The sequence below is a fragment of the Excalfactoria chinensis genome, chromosome 4 (assembly GCF_039878825.1).
Source record: "Excalfactoria chinensis isolate bCotChi1 chromosome 4, bCotChi1.hap2, whole genome shotgun sequence".
NCBI classification, from domain to species: domain Eukaryota; kingdom Metazoa; phylum Chordata; class Aves; order Galliformes; family Phasianidae; genus Excalfactoria; species Excalfactoria chinensis.
The window spans coordinates 73,304,029-73,322,868 of record NC_092828.1 but is presented as its reverse complement, the minus strand read 5'-3'; the positions used below and the strand labels follow the sequence as shown (position 1 = coordinate 73,322,868).

Sequence of the window (18,840 nt, the reverse complement as noted above, 5' to 3'; positions counted from 1 at the left end):
ACAAAACCACATCAGTTTGATTTCAGCCGCCTGGCCGAGCGGAGCCTGCTCCCTCCTGCACTCTGTGTCCTGGCTCACAGGGAGGGCTGGGGGCAGCGGGGACCCGTTATGGCTTGATCCTGACATAGCAGGAGAAGCTGGGAAGGCAGAAATGGTTTTTAACAAGCCAGAGACCTTTCCTGATCTCTTCATTTTTCTGCCCTCCCCATTTTGCTCCTCAGCATGTAGATCTTCTGCATGGCTTGGTTCCTGCAATCCTGGCAGCCTCAGCACTCCTGTTGGCTGGATTTGCTTGCAGAGCTGCCCTTACACCATATCTCTATCTTAGTGACTTAAAAGCTAACGTGACCCTTGTAGTTGCAGAGCCATAAATCCACAGTTGTACTTGGCCCGTGTGGCGTGTTTCTCCAATGTTTGCCAGGGACTGTAAAGGAAGCGGAGATTCTTGTGTCATAGCATTCAAAATAAGTGGCCCTTAAAGTTCTTTTCTCAAGCTTAAACATTTCTAGGAATTATTGCAGGGTTGTTTTCAGTGTTTGAGGTCTTTGTGACAGCAAGGCAAATTGAGAGATACTGAGTAATTTTCTTTTCCAAGTATTTCAAGAGCCTGTCTGTATTTGTGCGTGATATAATTGCAGTTACTGCTGCAGGTTGCCTGGGGACAGTTTCTGTCATGGAGAAAAGTTCCTGTTACCTTTCTATCAACAGTTCTGTTAGGTGACACCAGAAGTGATTTGTACCTTAAGATTTAGGATCCTGACTTTAAAAGTCTCAGGTGGTGCCGTTGGGTTCATCTGCCTTCCTAAATAAACTCCATAACTCTCACATTAATCTGAGGGGTCTCCAAGCTGGGTGTTTGGAACCTGCAAAATATATGCAGGTATTTTGTGCGACAAAATTGAAAGTAGTGGGAATACTGCAAAGTTCTGCGAACGTGCATGTGAAGGTTTTCATGCAAGATCTTAAGAGGCTGAAACGTCACTGTGGGGTTTCTGGGAAATATTCTTTTTAAAGCATGGGCTGCATTATCCCTGTTGGATAATCCTGCTGGGAATTTGTGCCATTTTGGAAGCTCTGAAACTGCTGGTAGTGCAACAAAACTGGGGATCCCAGCTTTCATGTTGAACCTGTGAGATCGGTGTATTTTGAAGCTGTGAGAGGCTTTGGATGCGAGTGCCAAAATGCTTGAAATCTTGGAAATACGTCTTGTTTAGAAATACTTGGCCATCATTTCCTGGAGTTCCTCTTTACAAGAGATTAAAAAAAGAAAAAAAGGTTGTTATTGGACATGTCAGTACAAGGAGGGTCCCTTCAGAATTTAGCTGCCACTATCGTGTCTTTGACCTCCTTTCCTTTGAGTTCTTCTCTTTAGGGCTCGGGTCCTGTGGAGACAGCAAGGTTCTGATGGCAGGATGATGAGATGCGATTATTGAAATAGCCCAGATTGCCAGCATCCCAATTCTAAAGAGTCCCAATGCTTATGTTACCAGCACACGCAGATTGGTGGGATTAATCCTGAGTAACTGCTTCAAGTTGTGTTCAGAAAGAATTTTGTGGACTTAAAATGGGAAAGGTTTGTTTTCAGCTATGAGGCAGACTGGCAACGTATCTATTTTGATCTAACTTCTGCAGGTCATCACAGATTAATTGTCACAACAAGGTCAGTCCTTAATTGTAAAATCGAACAGAGGAACATGCCATCATGTAAAGTGAGAGTTGGAGGAGCTGGGGAATTTGTGAAGATGCAGAGTTTTAACTTTGTAACCTGAGTGAGCTGAGAAAAGTGTCGGAAACCACCTGAGACAAACTGGCTGACCTTAAGAACGTCCTGTGTTGGTTTTGCCTTATTCTTCGTTGTCAGAACTGATGAATAAAAGTAACGAAATAAATACATTAAGTGGGGCTGACCTGCCAGGAGAGGAAGAACCAAATTGCTGCTACTAAATTGAACATTCCTGAGGAAATTAATTGTACATCTGTCTTCTACATGACCCCCGAGATCCTTGTGCCACATGTAATCATTCCTGGGAAAATGCAGCTCCTGGAATGATGATGCTGTTGGGAAACACAGTCACCTGAGTGGGAGGAAGGGAAAAGCAGTAACTAGAGCAGTAATTATTTGTTTCTTCCCAAGTGTGAGAATGAGTAGATTTGTTTCCCCGTTAAACAACTTGAGTGTCACCCTGGGGGTTTCTCTGCACCTTCTCTGCTGGAAAGCAGGGAAAATGAGATGTAGCTCTGAAATGGTGAACCTTGCCTGAGAATGTATCGACTCCTACATGCACTGGCAGCCAGATGTGAGTAATACAGACGTTTCCTCTTTGGACGGGTATGAAGAGTTGATGCGTTTGCTCTGCACAGAACAGGAAGGATGATGCTGAGTGTTTGCACATAGGCCGAGAAGCCCGGTATGTAACCCTTTGGCTTCCAGTTGAGATCCACATCTGCTGCTTTCAGCTGACACGTTGCTAATGCTATTGGCTTCGTGGGAGAGCAGAGCTGGGGGCTGCTGTGAGCATCAGTATCCCTGATGTGCAGGATAGGAAATTTTACCAGAACATGCTGAGAGTGGGTTTGCATCAGCCTGAGTTCTGTGCTTGAGAAGGGACTGGCAGTGTAAAGAATGTCTAGAGAAGTTAGAGATTGGATGTGATAGGAGGAAGAAGCAAAGCCTGCCCTCTGAGGTCATCCAAGTATGGTAAATCCATGGTTTCTAAAGAAGGTTTCTTCAGTAGTAACGTAGCAGAGCTTAAAATGGGGATCTCCAGAGCCCAGGAAATGTGAACCGGAGTTAATTCTGTGAATGGATGCGAGCATGTTGCAGATGTCTGGATCTGTGTTTGTTATCCTCTAGACATTACTGTTAGGAACAACAAGTCCTCAGCTCAGCCATTTTACTCACAATATGTGGAAAAAAGTTGTAAAAATAATTTTTGCCAGTGGTTGCTGATGGAATTTCTCTTAGTGTTTCTATGTAAAATAGACACGTGATTATGACCATCACATACTTACAATTGATTTTGTGGTAACAGATTGATTTTAAAGTACTTACTTAAATGAATGTAAATTCAAAAGCCCTGAACATGAGGGGTTTTTGTGTGGAAATACCTGTGAGTAGGAGCTACACAATTCATGCCTTATCACTTGGTTCATTTATCTGTGTGACTCTGACGGAGTTTCTGCTCTCTGTCTTTCAGGCAAAACCCAGATGTGCAGCTGCAGTTACAACAGAGACCACCTCACCACCACAGTCCAACTTCTTCCTTGACATCTTTGGGATCTTTGACCTTGCTTCAGTCTCCACCACCATCCAGACTGTCTCCTTCCCAGCACCAGCAACCCCTGACTCCAAGCCAGGGAGATCCTGGCATTCTGCCACGGACCCAGCAGCCATTCTTGTCAAACCAAGTCCATCAGGGAGATCTGTACCGACTATGCCAGCCTTTCCTTGGCCCGCAGCAGCAGCAAGGCGATTCCTATTCAGTGATGTCCCGGGCTCAGCAGATACCTTCCCCATATCAGCAGATGCAAGTAGATCCTTTTGCCATAGTTTCCAGGGCCCAGCAAATGGTGGAAATCCTGTCAGAAGAGAACCGGTCTCTACGACAGGAGCTGGATGGGTGTTATGAGAAGGTAGCCCGACTGCAGAAGGTGGGTGTTCTTGAATGTCAGACACTCTCCTGTGTCTGGTATCATCCATAATTGAGTGATCTAATCTGCAGTTGTTATATTGCTTGCTTAAGGGATTGATTTATCTGCTTCAGAGTCTTTTATATGTAGATAGATTAATTGTATCCTGTCCCTTTGGGCAGTCCTTAACTTCATCGAAAGATAGAATCAAAGCCTTCAGTTTTATTCTGACAGCTAATTGACTGTGCTCAAAAGAGCATCCTCATCAGCTGTCTCAAAGAGGCTGGCTGCTTGGCTTGCTTAATTAAAGCTAGTGTTTTTATTTCCAGGATAGCAGCAGATTTCATTTTCCCATCGGTCTGAAAGAGTCAGAGACTGTGGGAAGGGTTTGTCTGAACTGACTTTGAGTATGTGGTCATACAAGTAGACAACAGAGAGCACGACTGCAAAACTAGCTGGCAGGGCATACTGCAGGAGAAGTACTGCTGCTATGGCTACATTAGAGACATTTGGACTGCAGGACTGAAACTAACACTTTGTCACTGAAGTCACTTAAACAGCCCTCTCTCAATGCTGCACAACTGCCTTGAAATCTTAGAAGTCTGTTTGGATCAAGCCATTTACCAACTTTGGCTTTATGGAACAAGTAGGATAGGTGATGATAAAGCCTTTTTCCCATACATTAAAAACAGTAATAAAAAATGCCAGTGAGAGCCATCACTAATAAGCATGAGAGATATTTTCATTGCAGCCTTCTAGAAATAACTTCTGGATGACCAGCAGTTTAAAGTTGCGCAGCCAGTCAGCCTTGCTTTGCTTTGCAGCTGTGAAAAGGCTAATGCTGCTTGTAGGACTGTGTGGGCCTTTCTGTGCTCTTTGCACCGAGCAGTCTTCAGAACCATAAAAATGTGTGTCTGATTAAAACACTTGTTTGAGTTCAGATGACCAGTGTGGCTTCCCACACTGATTTATTTCCTACATTACCTCTTTCCAGGGACATATGTTCAGTGCGTTGTATTTTATTTGGAAGGTTCCTCGCCAGGAAATGCTTTAGAGAAATGTTTGACAGCTTCCTGATAATGAAAGAAGGATACCAGTGAACTTCCCTTTGTGCCCCTATTGATTGCTTAGTATGTGCATCCATACTTCTGTAGCAGAGTGAAGCTGTGCCTGGCAAGGACAGTTAGAAGTGAATTTTCTCCTGCTCTGGGTGATCGGCTGCTTGTTCCAGCTCAAATCAAACAGCTTTACACTAAAGGCTCGCAGGAAGGAGACGACTTATTTTAGTACAATTGTTTGTGTGTGTCTCTGTTCCACTCTCCCCCCAAGTTAATTAGATGGAATATTTTAAAATACAACTAAGTTGTGGAAGTGTAAGCATAAAACATTGGGAGATTTTATCGTGAAACTGTAGTAATTACAAATCAGAAGAGTTCATCAGCAGTGCAGGATCTGCCACGAGCATTTTTTAGTATAGTTTGACTTTCTTGTTTTATTTTACTCAACCAACTTAGTATCACATTAGCTATTTCTTCAATATTTATCTTTTTTTTGCCCAAACTGATACTGTTATCAAATTGTTCTGGACTCATAAAAAAAAATGGATGACATTTGCACTTCTTCAGTTCACTGTGTCTGTGCTCTGATTGTGTTGGGGAACTAGAACTGGAGTCTGGAAGCAGAGTCCAGTTTTTCATTCCAGCTGCTGGTATTCTTAATGCAAAAGGATGCCTCACAAAATGAGATTCTGTCATGTCATTTGATGTGTAACTGCATTTTTATCTCAACAAAGAAATCAAGAGAAGGCAGACTCCCTTCTGAGATTAAATGGATTGATAAAATAGTATGTGCTTGTTTTCACTTCCACTGCAGCTGGAAACAGAAATTCAGCAAGTTTCAGAGGCATACAAAAACCTGGAAAAATCATCCTCTAAGCGGGATGCCCTGGAGAAGGCCATGAGAAACAAGCTGGAAGGAGAAATTCGTAGGCTTCATGATTTCAACAGGGATCTGAGAGGTGAATGAAGTAAAACTTTTCTTCAGTTTTGTTTTGTTTTTTACTGTTGTACTTACTCTCCAAGCCAGTGTGTTGCCACAGGAGTCATTGCGTCTGGTGCTGCAATTGAATGTGACAGGATACTCGGGTATGTTCAGTAGTCTGGGATTTTAAGCATTTGCTTAGAGTATGAGGAGACGGGTTTAGAAGTGCGCTGTTGTCTCATTTCCAGCCTGTTTCTCATTGAGGTGAAACGTGATAAGCCAAATGCCATAAACCAGATGCAAGCCTGGAATTCTCTTCTCTTATTATCCTAGACACAATTTGTACAATTTGTTCAGTTTATCCAAATGGGAAGATGCTTTGCTGACTGCCTAATCCCACGCCAGGCATGTTCACTTTATTTCCTGTCCAATGACCCCTCTGCACTGACATACAAATTGCAGAGTGTCTGTTCTTCCTGAAGGTCTTGTCATTCCTTATCAATGTAGGCATCTGTTTTTTTGGATCCCCTTTCTTTTCCAAAGTGAGCTGTTGTTAGTGTCTGGTTCTTGCAAAGAGGCTGAGGCAGCACAATGGCTGGCAGTGGAGAGTGGTGTTGAATGGTATTTGACCTTAACGTAAGTCAAAGTTTAAGCATTAGTTTGAAAGGCAAAACACAACTGCAATTTTAGATGTGTGAAACTGTATAATCAGTCTTGTAAAATGTAAGTTTAATTTTTTTTCCGAAAGCCATCTGATTGTCCCACGTATCTGTCAACTTCTTTCACTGTCTGTAGTCTCAGGGTAAGACCATGTTTTCAGAAGCTATTTGCATCCAAAATATGAGGCCATAAAGTGCCCGGTGCTAGTGAGAACGACAGTACACAAAGGCCTGCATTAAATGATTTTATTCATAATAAAACACAGCATAAACATTTCTATTTTCATAGACTGATACAAATTTCTAGTAGCCTACAGCAGCAGAACTGTTAAGCTGTCCCCGGGATTTTATGTTTTTCTCTGAAGTCAGGTAATTAGACGACTATTCGAACTATTAAGATTTAGTGGAGGATTATAAGGGAAGCTTTTAATTACTTGGGGAGATTTGTTTGTGTGGGAAAAATGAGTTTATTTGGAGAGATTTTTGAAATGGTTCTTTATAAAACTTGTGACACAGAAGACTGAAATATATCAGTGCTTCGTACTGAATTCTATAGTGAATCTCAACATCTAGAAAAATAGAAAAGAAACAAACAAATTAGGCTACAGTTATTTAAAATAATTTCTTGTGAACTCTATTTAATCAGTTCCATCTCCTTGAAAATAGTTTCTAGAGGACGTAATTAGAAACATGTAAGAATTGAGTGGCAGCTTTTGGTAGACTTTTCACTTCTGGCTGTGTAGAATTAGAAGATCTGCTCCCTGAGCTTGCAAGTCTTTAATGCTTGAAAGTTTTTTTGATTCTTTAGCATTTCTTTTCTTGAAAAATTCTGCAGAACGTATGGAGACAGCCAACAAGCAGCTCGCGGAGAAGGAATTTGAGGGGTCTGAAGACCATCGGAAAACCATCTCTCAACTCTTTGCACAAAGTGAGTTACACAGTCAGCGTGAGTCACCAGGAGTGCTGTGGTCACTCTTAAAAGGATAAACACGCATGTTGGAGACTGACAGATCTGACCTACCAGGACTGAAACTGGGGCACTCGCTGTCGGTCCAAAACTGGCAGTGCAGAAAGGAGGACAAATTTAAGAATTCTTTTTCTGTCAGTCTGTGCAGTCTCTGTGGTGGTGTTTGCTAGAGCTTTTGAAGCAAATGTAGTGTACAGTTGCATTGTAAAAATAGCGTTTACTCTATAATGTGTAATACAGTTTGAGCAACTATTTTCTTCCCTGAAAGCTTTTGGAATTAAACCTTCCCAGACTGTCAGGAATACTGTCATGAGTTAGGGACAGTGGGACTGGAACCCTGTAGGTCTCCTATCTCTTTCCTCTTTAATTTGCTGCTGCCCTATCCAGTTCAGCACAAGCAAGGGGGATTAAAAATGCCTGCAGTGTGCTGTGCTGCGTAAGTGTCATGAATTCTGTGTGCAGCAGTAAGTTTTATCACAGGGCAAACCAAAATGACAGATGTGAAATGCTGCTTTTCCTTTGTACTGAAATGTCTCAAGGCTGATGGCAGTGAGCCAACTTTCCTTTCATTCCATACTGCACTCCACCCTTCTGACAATGCTTACTTTTTGACAGTCGTTATATAAAAAGGTAATGCAATAGAAAATAAAGTTGCAAAATAGTCATTTTCTATGATGTAACACATACTGCTTCTGCTCTGACAGATGCTGGTATCCCCCTCTTGTGTTGTCTTTAGCTTATTCCTTGTGGCTTACATTGCAAGCAGAAAGCTGTCAGTGTGTGAGTTCTGCTTTCCTGGTGGCAGTGGGAAGTCTGTGACTGTACTCTGGCTTTTAGGATTTCATAGGTTTGCCTGGGGAGGTAGGAAGGCCAAAGCTGTGAAGCCTTAGGTGCCATTTCTACTGCTGGATGTATGTGGGAAACTTGGTTTTGTTGATCCCAGCATTTCTTGGGATGCTGTAGGCTCTTGTTGGTGAAGCAGAACTCATTTGGAGAAAAGTCTGGAATAAAACGTCCAAAAGCTTTGCTGCAAGCATTTACAGATTAACAGTGAGTGTGCTGGCACTGATTAATACCTCCTGGCATAATGCCACCCTACCTCATCTCTGCCCATCTTCTGCAGTACGTTTAACGTGCTGACTCTGTCAGCAGCTCATTTCCTGGGTGGAGGAGAAATGCTGGGATGGGAGAGATGGGGAACTGAGTAGAATAAGGCTGGTATTGGCATTAGCCTTTATCCTTGTGTCTTATGTTCAAGGTTAGCTCTGAATTGCAGTTGGAATTTGCTATGCAGAGCTCTGAGGTGCTGCTGGTGGAGAGGTTTCTTCTGTAACCTATGTGTGGGCTGCATCAGTTCCCTAGCAGAAAAGAATCTTTAGCTGTTCTGCGTTGCTAAAGCTTTGCTCTTGGCTTTTCTGCTGGCAGAAGGAAGGGAGTAATTGTGGTTCTGAAAATATAGTTATGCACATGCTTGCACAAATGTGCCTGTGTACTCCATATGCAGTCTGTCCTAACACCCAGAACCTAGTTCCTGTTTTTCAAGCCTTACACTCCTTGTCCTCATTCCTTTGTCGTGGGATATTACTTTCTGGAATGTAGTTTCTCTGGTGTTGTCAGTGCTGGGTGTAGATCACTGCAGGGAGTATTCTGTGGTTATGTATCCAGTGACTATGTTAATGTTATCATTGTAGCTGGTTGGCATGAGCTGGGAATGACAGCATAGGCAGAGGACATCAGCTCTGTGTTGTGGCTTTGCTTTACACTCTTATGTGATAATTTCATCAGTTCCAAGATTTTTTATCCTATTTATTTATTTATTAATGAAAGCAGTTAACCTGTTCCCAAAACACAAAGCATGGCTATTCCCACTTGTCCAGCTCTTTCTGGAGAGCAGCAGAAAGGGAATAACTGCATGCATTAGTACAGGGTAGGGGCTGACCTGCTGCAGAAGAGCTCTGCAGAGAAGGACCTGAGTGTGCTGGTGAATAACAGCATGGCCGTGAGCGAGCAGTGTGCCCTGGTGGCCAAGAAGGTCAGCGGTATCCTGGGGTGCATTAAAAAGAGCATGGCCAGCAGGATGAAGGAGGTGATTCCTCCCCCCCTGCCCTGCTCTGCCCTGGTAAGGCCACATCCAGAGCTCTGTGTCCAGTTCTGGGCTTCCCAGTTCATGAGGAATGGGGAATGTCTAGAGAGAGTCCAGCAGAGGGCCACAAAGATGATGAGGGTCCTGGAGCATCTCCTGTACAAGGAAAGGCTGGGAGACCTGGGGCTGTTCAGTCTGGAGGAGAGAAGGCTGAGAGGGGATCTCAGCTCTGTTTATGTAACTATCTAGTGAGCAGTAGTCAAGTGAATGGGGCCAGGCTCTTTTCACTGGAGGCCAACAGCAGGATGAGGGGCAATAGGTACAGACTGGAACACAGGAAGTCCCATATGAACATGAGAAAATACTTGGAGGATGACAGCACTGGAACAGGCTGCCAGTGAGACTGGAGTCTTATTCTCTGGTGGTATTCACAACCCAGCTGGATGCCTTCTTGTGCAACCTACTACAGGGAAGCTGTTTTAGCACAGGGGTTGGACTCAGTGATCTCCAGAGGTCCCTTCCAACTCCTATGATTCTGAGACCAACCACTGTGCTTGGAGTGGCTTTAGAGCACTGAGCATGAGCTCCCAGTTCTGGGCAGAAAGCTTTGTTGAACTGTAGGTGTGTTTTGAGTAGTGACGGAACAGATACAGGTACCTAGGTCCTGGCCCAGAGGGTTGTTTTTAAGGGCAGCAGAGGAGGACCAAGGAGTTTTCCTTGCTTGTTCCTCTAGTGAAGCTGACAGCTAAACGGGGTTGAATACATGTTCTCTTGAGAAGGTGGGCAACTGCCCCAGGCAGAACAGCCTTCCTTTTTTTTCACACCAAGTCCACAAACAGGAGTACAAGGTCTTCAGGTACAAAAGCTTGTCATCTACCCTCCCCAGCCTGGGATATCAAGATTACCCATTTGTTTTCTAGTGTTGAAAGCTCAGAGGTGAAGAGGTGCCAAGTTTTGCTAACCATCTGTATAATCAGAGCAAATTACTTAACTGTACTGAGTGATGCGTCTTCTATTCCTCCATGATAGCATTGTGGTATATAGTTACTTGAAGGTACCATGCATGTTATTCAGGGTTACAAATTCTTCCTTGAAAGCCACATACTTTTTATCCCTTAAGCAATAGATTTGCGTTCTGTGTCTCATGAGAAGTTCGAGTACAAGTTGCCCCATCTTTCCTTCACCTCTGGAGTGAAGAGCTCCTAAAAGTTGAGTAGAGAAGAGTGCCTTCTGTTGATAACTCTCGCTTTATTTTGGTAGACAAAGAAACACAGCGAGAAAAGGAGAAACTGGAAATAGAACTGGCTGCTGCACGCTCCACCAATGAAGACCAGCGAAGACACATTGAGATCCGAGACCAGGCCTTGAACAATGCTCAGGCCAAGGTGGTGAAACTGGAGGAGGAGGTAAGGATGCTGGGAGAGAGAAACTAGGGTAATCTGCATTCCAGTAAAGTGACTGTGGGAATAAGTTTGTGTTGTGCCAATAATAAGGAAATCTCCTTGCTTCAAAGCTGTTTATATCAGCTTAGCTTTGTGTTGGTTAGCTAAGCCTCTGAACTGCTCACAGATAAGCCACAAATCTGTATTTTCTTGGAAGTTCTGTCATCTAAGAAGCCACGTTTCATTTTCTTTTTGTTTTAACTGATAAAAAGTGGGCTGGAACTGAAATCCCAGCCCTCGCAAATTTTTGAGTTTGGCAGAAATTCAGATCTAGGTAGACTTCTAATTAATAGCAAATGAATGCAGCTTGTCCCCTAGCCAGGTGTTCCACTCACACCAGGCTATCATGGCTCACAGTGCAGATCACTGTATGTGCCTGACATTTGTAATAAGCTGTGCATAACATGACCTTGGTTGTTTTCTTTCCCTTTCTTCCCAGGGGCGATAATGCAGTTGGGCTGCTTAGCTGAACAGCTTTCACAGTAGTTTCTTTTGTAGCCTTGTCCATGTCATTTGCACATGGCTCTCACTTTGCAGTCCTTCTTTGTCATACTGACTGTCCTGCCTACTCCTTTCCTCTCAAAGGCTCCATTTCCTTGTCCCAGCCTCTGCTTCCTCTACTCCTACTCTTCCTCCATAGAGAGCCCCTGGAGGAAATTTCATGACCAGACAAACTTCCTTCGCTACAAGTTTGTTCTTTTCTTCAGTTCTGCCAACTGCCTGCCTACCAGCACCTTCAGGAGTGCTGTGCTTACATCTACCTGCATCTTGCCATCTTGGAGACATTCCTCAGACCCCTTTCCTTGTCTGCTTTTCCTCCTCTCTGTTCAGGATCCTTTTGTGCCAACAGAGGAGGAATGGTCCAATACTAAGTGAGCATCTTCCTGTCATAACTTGCCTGCTTTCATTCTCTCCCAGGTACATATGCACTCACCTTCTTAATTTTAGTCTGCTCTTCTCTAAGCTTTGTATTTGCCTCAGTAGTTTTTCCCCAAACCTCCTGTTGTTTCTTTCCCTGCTGTCCTTCATTTTTCCCCTTGCAGTACCCTTTTAACCTCTATAGCTTCACGGAGGCCCTCCCTCAGTATCTCCTCTCCTGGAGTTGCTCTGCCCATTCAGGATATGGATGCATGTTTACCAGTCATCACGCTTTAGTTGTCTTTCTCTGCCATTCTCCATCTCTCTTTCTCCATCACATGAAATGCGTCCAGTTTCTCTTTCCTTACCAGGCCCCCACACCATGGTTTATGCCATCCCGTTTCTCTTCTCCCAATTTTACTGACAGGATGACTCCCACCTTTATTCCCCATTTCAAATCACCCTGTCTTCCCCACCCCCAGACAAGCATTGCTTTCTCCTAGACCGCCCTCAGCATTGCTGCAAACCTCTGGCAAGGCCAATTCAAAAGCATCCCTTGCTAGAATGCTTGCAGAGTTCAGTCCAGGGCTTAGTATCAACAAACAGGGGAGCCAGCTTCTGCACAAAACAGATTGTAATAGTGAAGGAAGACGAGCAGATTCAGAAGAATGCTTCAATACCACTGGCCATGTTCAGCCTCATGCACAGCTGACAAGTAGTGATTTCATTAGGACTGCAGCATTTCCTTGCAGACTTGCACCTTTGTGACTCAGGGAGACAGGGAGCATTAGGTATAGGGAAAACACGTGAGATGGTTCTGTTTGGATCTTTCTGACTCTTCTGTCAATTGATCCTGTGATGTGTGGAATATCCTTGCCTCTTATTTATACTTCAGCAACTTAATGATTCTAGAAGTCTCACATGTGACGAACAAAAGTACCCAGCACAACTTTATGGGTTCTCTTGAATTATTCACATGCTTGGAGCTGACTTGTACAGAGATGCTATAATCAGTCAGGGCCAGCATATGTAGCAGTTGGCTGGGTCAAACTTCCATGTAGAGTTTGAGCCTTCAGAGGCAATAATAATTATATGTTTTCTTTTCAAAAGACCTATCATTTTACTAGAAAAAGTGGTTTCGGCGCAGATGCAAAGAACAGGGAAATAGGTGGGTAAATGTGGCCAGATTGCATACTAGCTTAAAAAATACCCAAACACACCTTTGCTGGTACAAAGTGAAATGCCCTACTTCAGATTGCATGAGGGTTTGTGGTCATTTGCATCTGACCTTTGCTCAGATCCCAGGGTGTGCAGGAAGTGCCACCCTTCCTGTTGTAGATGAATATGGAAGTGTCTCAGTGAAGGAGCAGGAATTAACTCTGCTTTTTCCTAGAGATGAGGGGGAATAAAGGAAAAAGAAGGGATGAACTCACTTTTGCAGATTTTCCAAATCACTTTTTAATGAAATACTTAGGATTAGAAAGCATTTGTTGCCTCATTCGGTTTAAATTGAGGGAACTTCTGAAATCCCTGAGCTGTATGGTAACTTGCTGACAGACATTCAAGCAAGCCGTTTGGTGCTCAGGGCACCATTCACAAAGGAGTCCGAATGTCAGCCCAAGTCAGTGGTGTTCAGTGACCAAGATATATAAACAGTCTGTCAATTATTTCTTCTATTCCTGCCAGCCTCATCTGGGTTGCTAGTCCCTGTAATTGTCAGGAATTTCCAAACCTAGTCCTGCAGAAGAGGGTGGAGTTTCTTACGCTAAGGTTTGGCAGCCACTCTGGCTCAAGGCCTGAGGGGAGTGTGCATATTTCAGTTGCATCCTGTAATGCGAGTTTTCAGCTTTTTTTCCCTTCCGTTTTGACTTCCTATTGAGCAGAGTTGCCCTGCCTTGTATTCACCACAACCTTTATGAAAAGAATATCTTATTTTTGTTTTAATGAGACCTATAAGCCATGTATCACAATGACTGAATTGATACGTTGCATTGGTATTGGAACTTAGTGTTCTGTTTAAAAGCCTTTGCCTGAGTTGTGGGTTTGAGCAAAACCACCCATATATAAAACGTGTGCACTTTTCTACTCCTATGGAGCTTTGATAATTTTATGCACACTGGATTTTAGATTTCATATTAGAGAACAGGAAGAGATAAAGGAATGCTAAAAGCAATGGGGAAAGGAATGACCTTGGAAGTACTTTGCGTTTGGAAGTAAAAGTAGCCATTCAGAGTATTTCCGCATGTCTGTTAGCAGTGGTGAAATGACTCGTCAACTTTAGAACAATCTGCCATTAAAATTAGATAGTGTGGAATTTGTTTTTGCCAAGTGCTAAAAGGGGGGAGTGATCATGGGTATTTAAAACAATCTTAGGTATGCCTCTAGACAGGCTTGCAAAGTATGTATGTTATATGTGTCATTTTTAAACTTTACTACTTCTCTACTATACATAAAGATACCCAGTAATTAACCCCTGTGTTCCCATCTCGACTTTAATTCTTCCCTTTAATAGATGTTGCACAGTAATGCTTAAGTTAGCAGCTCGTTAAAATTATTACTAGTGTTTTTTCTTTTTTTTTTTAATCAGAACTTCAGATTATTTCCAGTACATTCAAGAACTTTGAGATACATGGAATATATGTGAGGTAAAATACTCATTGGCTTAAAAACATACATCACAGAAATGGCCAGTGCCAATATCTGCAGCTAACGCAGCTAAAATGTTTCACTTTGGAGCACAGGTTGCCATGATGGTCTCAATTCTGATTTGAATGGCTGCTCTATGCAACAGATGTGTAGTTGGGTGGTGGCCAAAGATGGCCCATGCCTGTAAAATTGGCAGTTACCATTGGTAATGCTTTAACCAGCATCTCCTAGCATACACCTTGAGAGCCTTTGGCAAGCAAAGCAGTTCAGCTTTGCTTTGTTCTGGGCCAAAGGCAGAAAGGACTGTCTTGACCAGCCAGAGACTCTGGGTAAGGGCTGCCCTGTTGTGAGTCCTTACCAAGCTGGTAATATTGCACCAGGAAGTTTGGTGTACAATATTTGGCCTAACCACAACTGCTAGATAGCCAGAGTTCAACTGCTACTACTTTTACATTTCAAAAAAGAAAAAAAAAAAAAAAAAAAAGGGAATCTCAGAGCTTTTATTGAACTCTGTCGTTTCTGCTTACCCTGCTTGATTCGTACCATGGAACAGAACAGTTCAACTTGGAAAAATTATTTTGTTTTAGTGCTTTGACTTGGACTCCCTCACTTGGCTACTTTACAAAGCCACCACTTTAATGAGTGCCTTAAAGAGACTGTATTGAAAAGTAATGACTACAGCCAAGAAGATATTTGTATCTACTCTTTGCTATCATCATGCCTATACCTTGCAATAGAAAAAATTCAGCATTCTCTCATGATTGCAAATCAGGGCTAGGGGAAGGGAAGAAGCTTGAATGAAATATCTTTTCTCTATGTGGCTTGTATTTAGAGTTTGTAAGATCTTTCAGCCATCAGAGTTCAACATAAAACCGATATCAGAGCTAAGATACTATATTCATTTCCCATTCAATTATTGTGAGGAGGAATTGTGCGCTGTGTCTGATAACACTGAGGGTTCTGTTTGAGAGGAGATATAGAAAGATCCATTCCAAATGACAGCTATTGTACTTCATACGCTATATCCAAGCTACTTTCAGAACAGAGCTGTGGCTTGTAGGAAAGTATCCCTAAGGAGAGTTTGTGTGCTTGAAAGCTTGTCTTTTTTTTTTTATCTTTCTTTCTTTTTTTTCTTCTTTTTTCTTTTTTTTTTTCCCTTAATCATTTCTGGGTCTATAAAAAGATATTTCAGGCTTCAGACAGAGTTGCTTTCAAAGGGAACAACTACTTGGATGTCATCATCTTGTGGATGACGGGTAGTCAGCAGAGAAAACTCCCCTTCTTGCCTGTAACTACTGTGTGTGTCTAATGACCTGTATTCTTGTAATGATGTAGAACTGGCATTTTACTGCCATGTCTCTACCTCTCATATTCTGTCTGTTAGTAATTTTCCAGAGGTGGCTGTGAGAGTTGTAACTTCTTTTAACACAAATGAATGGAGAGACAACGTTATGACATTCCCATACAACAAACATTGCTCCCTAGTAAGAGGATAGTGTTACTAAATTGCTTCAGTATGCATTCTTGCTGAAGCCAGTGGCGCCTTATTGGGCCTGAATTCAAACAGTTGGGGGTTCAAAGGCATCCTAGAGGAATATATTCCAACTGCAGGAGGGAGAGGTGGTTTAAACATGCTTGTTGTCCTTTTTCTTTACTACATTTCTGCCATAGCAGGCAAATTCTTGTGGGGAAACACATTTTCAGCTGCATATGAATGGATTCAGCTTTAGGATAAATCCAGAATGTAATGAAAACACCATGAATATATTAAACAAAGGACTTTGAAGACGTCAGAAGTGGTGGGTGGGAGATGAGCAGATGTTGGCAAGTGTTACCAATTTGGTGAAATAGGAGCTGTCCAATATGTAGAAGAGGGGTTTGTCAGAGTGCCTGGGAGGGTTTCTGAATCACTGCTAGCTATGCAGGAAGTCGGCTTTTCTTCCTCAGTAAAGCTCTGTGCTCAGTAACGCATCTGGAAGTGGTGAATCTCTGCAAAATAAGTTCCTTTCTTCCCCCTCACCTGCTCTGCCCAGGAGCACATTTGTCCTGCAGAGGCAGCTCCAGTGTGGAGGATGTTGCAGCCTCTACCTCCCTTATATCCAGTGACTTGCAGTGAAAGTTGCTCATCCCTGCATACCCCTGTTCCCTGCATTGTGTGCATGAAACCTTCTTCAGAGCCTTTTCTTCTGCGAGGACCACGATCCCTAATGGCGATAGTGTGGTTTGCTGAAGACTTTTCTGAGAAGTCTACCTTCAGTGAAGGAGAACAGGGTTTGTCAGACTTCTAGAATGTTCATGCCTTTTTGGCTGGACAGTTAGAGTAATAACTATCTAATTCTGATAGGAGCACTTTGTCCTTGACCATTGTTTTTAGACCACGCAAATGCTCTCCGTAGCAGAGAAATCTTCATGTTACCTCCTGCCAGGCGTTACATCATCTTAAGAAATCCTTTCTTCAGCAGAAAGATTCTTACAACAAGTTTCATTTTTCTAGGTTTAGTGAATACATTTGCTTAATCATTTCATTCCTGTACGCTTGTAGTGGTTGATTTGTTTTCCATTGCTGGAAGCCCTGCAGTTCAGGGATATTGGTGTGCAGACATTTTTAGACTGTAAATCTTTCTGACTAACTTGGAAACAGCTTGCTTTTCAGGTCAGCCAGACTCAGAGCAACGAAGCCTTTGAGTCCCAAGTGTATCCTGCTTCTCCCAGCTGCCTCTCAACTGCAGAGAACAGTCTTGACAAGGAAAAGGGGAAATTAAATGAAAACAGAAATGCTTGATTGTGATGCCAAGGAATCTTTCTGGGGGTATTCCCTGCATCAGTTCATGCTTTTGCAAACTATAGACTCCTGCAGCATCCCTGTCCTTGCCTTTTCTATTTTTCTCATCCTCAGTGTTGTAAACATCATGGTAGATGTGAACTGGAGAGGGACTGTTCTTGTTCTAGATGGTTTAATTAGAAAATCTCATTGATAAAGCTTGGCCTTCAGTACCACGCTAAGATGTTTTCTAAAATAGTCATAGACTGACCACAAGAAGTTATCTGCACTAATAGAGTTGTGCCATATACTGTAGGAAACATTGAGAAGGAGTGTAGTCACGCCAAAATGCTCTGCTTTGCTTCCCGACGTGCACCAAGGTTATTTGAGATCGTACGGTCTTCCAGAGGTGTTATAATAAAGATATTATTATAAGTAAAATGCTCTGTGTTTTCACAGCACCCATGGAGGCAAAATAGCTACATTATGTGTGCATGAGCTTGCTTCTTAGTTAAATGTGGTACCATCAAAAGGAAAATTACTATCTTGTCAAATTTGTTTAAAATTATAGATGGAAGGGTGTGACTGCATCTTTGTAAAGCTTCGGGAATGAACTCATATCTAGAGCACGTGTTCACTGCAAGGTCTGTTGCAGAGGAAAGAATTCCAGCGTCCTTTGATGCCATCTCCCCTATGGTAGATGTTACCATGGCCCAGGGCACAGAGCAGCCAGTTTGGGTTCTTTGCTGTGTGAGAGAGGGTTGGGAATCCTTGGCAGCTGACCAGGAACAAGCCTCAGCGTGCTGGCTTTTTTCCTTCCTCCCATCTCTTATGTTTGCAGCACACTGACAATACTCAGGAAGCTCTGTTTCCAATTCCTGTCTTAGGAAAAAACGATCATACCATCAATTTATGGTAATGAAATTACCATAGTAATGTCTAAAAGTCAGAGTTGATTCTGTGTTCAAAAAACTATACGCAAAAAACCTTAAGTTTTCTCATGTTTGTAATTCCTATTGATGCATGAAGATGAAGTGTGTTATGTGAGGGGAAATAAAAAGGCTGTATGAAAAGCCACGGAACAAGCTGTGCCTGTACTTTAGGTCTGGTGCATGAGTTAGGCATGTGCAGGCAGTGCAATTAAATTGGGCAACAGCCTGTGTTGCAATGTTTCACCTGCAGGTTCGGCTGATGGGAGCACTTTCAAAGTGAACCTTTCAGAGGAATTTCTGTGTCCTAATTCTTTTTTGGCTGGGCGCTTGCTATTCTTTGAATGCTTGCCAGAAAACTAATCCACCTATATACGTTTTCAGGTTTATTAATTATGAAACTAGCGAAATGGTGTTATCAGTTACCTTTTGCAAAGCATACTTACATTGTGTTAGAAGACTGAACGGAGTTTTAAGTGTTTTGTGGTAGATAGCGAGAAACCAAAGATCTGTCCTTCCCCCTTGCCCTTAATTCTGTGCACAGAAGAGTGGCAGAGATCATGTTTTCACTTATTATTCTGCTCGATGCACAGTATTTCTCTGCTGATTGGGTCATTTCTTACTCTTGTGCAGGTAAGCAGGATCCCATGCAATGCCAAGGTGTTGGGCACTTGCCATGTCTTGGTTCTACTGCGGACTCATTTCTGCATTTCTTACATAACCACTTGGAGCTACTGTTAATCAGGCTGTAACACTGGTACACTTATTGGAGTCCTTAAATCAGTGTTATTAAGATCTGGAATAAAAAGATCTATTAAATGTAGCACTTTCATTGATTTTCTGCAGAGCAGCAGTTGACTATTAGGTTGTTTTAAAATGTTTTTG

The 18,840-nt window shown here is 42.7% G+C and overlaps 1 protein-coding gene across 4 annotated transcripts in view; it reads left to right on the top strand.

Moving 5' to 3' along the window:
- Positions 1 to 18,840, top strand: part of AMOT (angiomotin) — a 59,611-nt gene that overhangs the window by 28,582 nt on the left and 12,189 nt on the right. For all 4 annotated transcript variants that reach the window (XM_072334312.1, XM_072334314.1, XM_072334313.1 and 1 more), the window contains 4 exons: positions 3,198 to 3,651; positions 5,503 to 5,647; positions 7,105 to 7,197; positions 10,580 to 10,725. In XM_072334312.1, the coding sequence (XP_072190413.1) occupies positions 3,198 to 3,651; positions 5,503 to 5,647; positions 7,105 to 7,197; positions 10,580 to 10,725 (838 nt within the window). The remainder of the gene's footprint in view (positions 1 to 3,197; positions 3,652 to 5,502; positions 5,648 to 7,104; positions 7,198 to 10,579; positions 10,726 to 18,840) is intronic.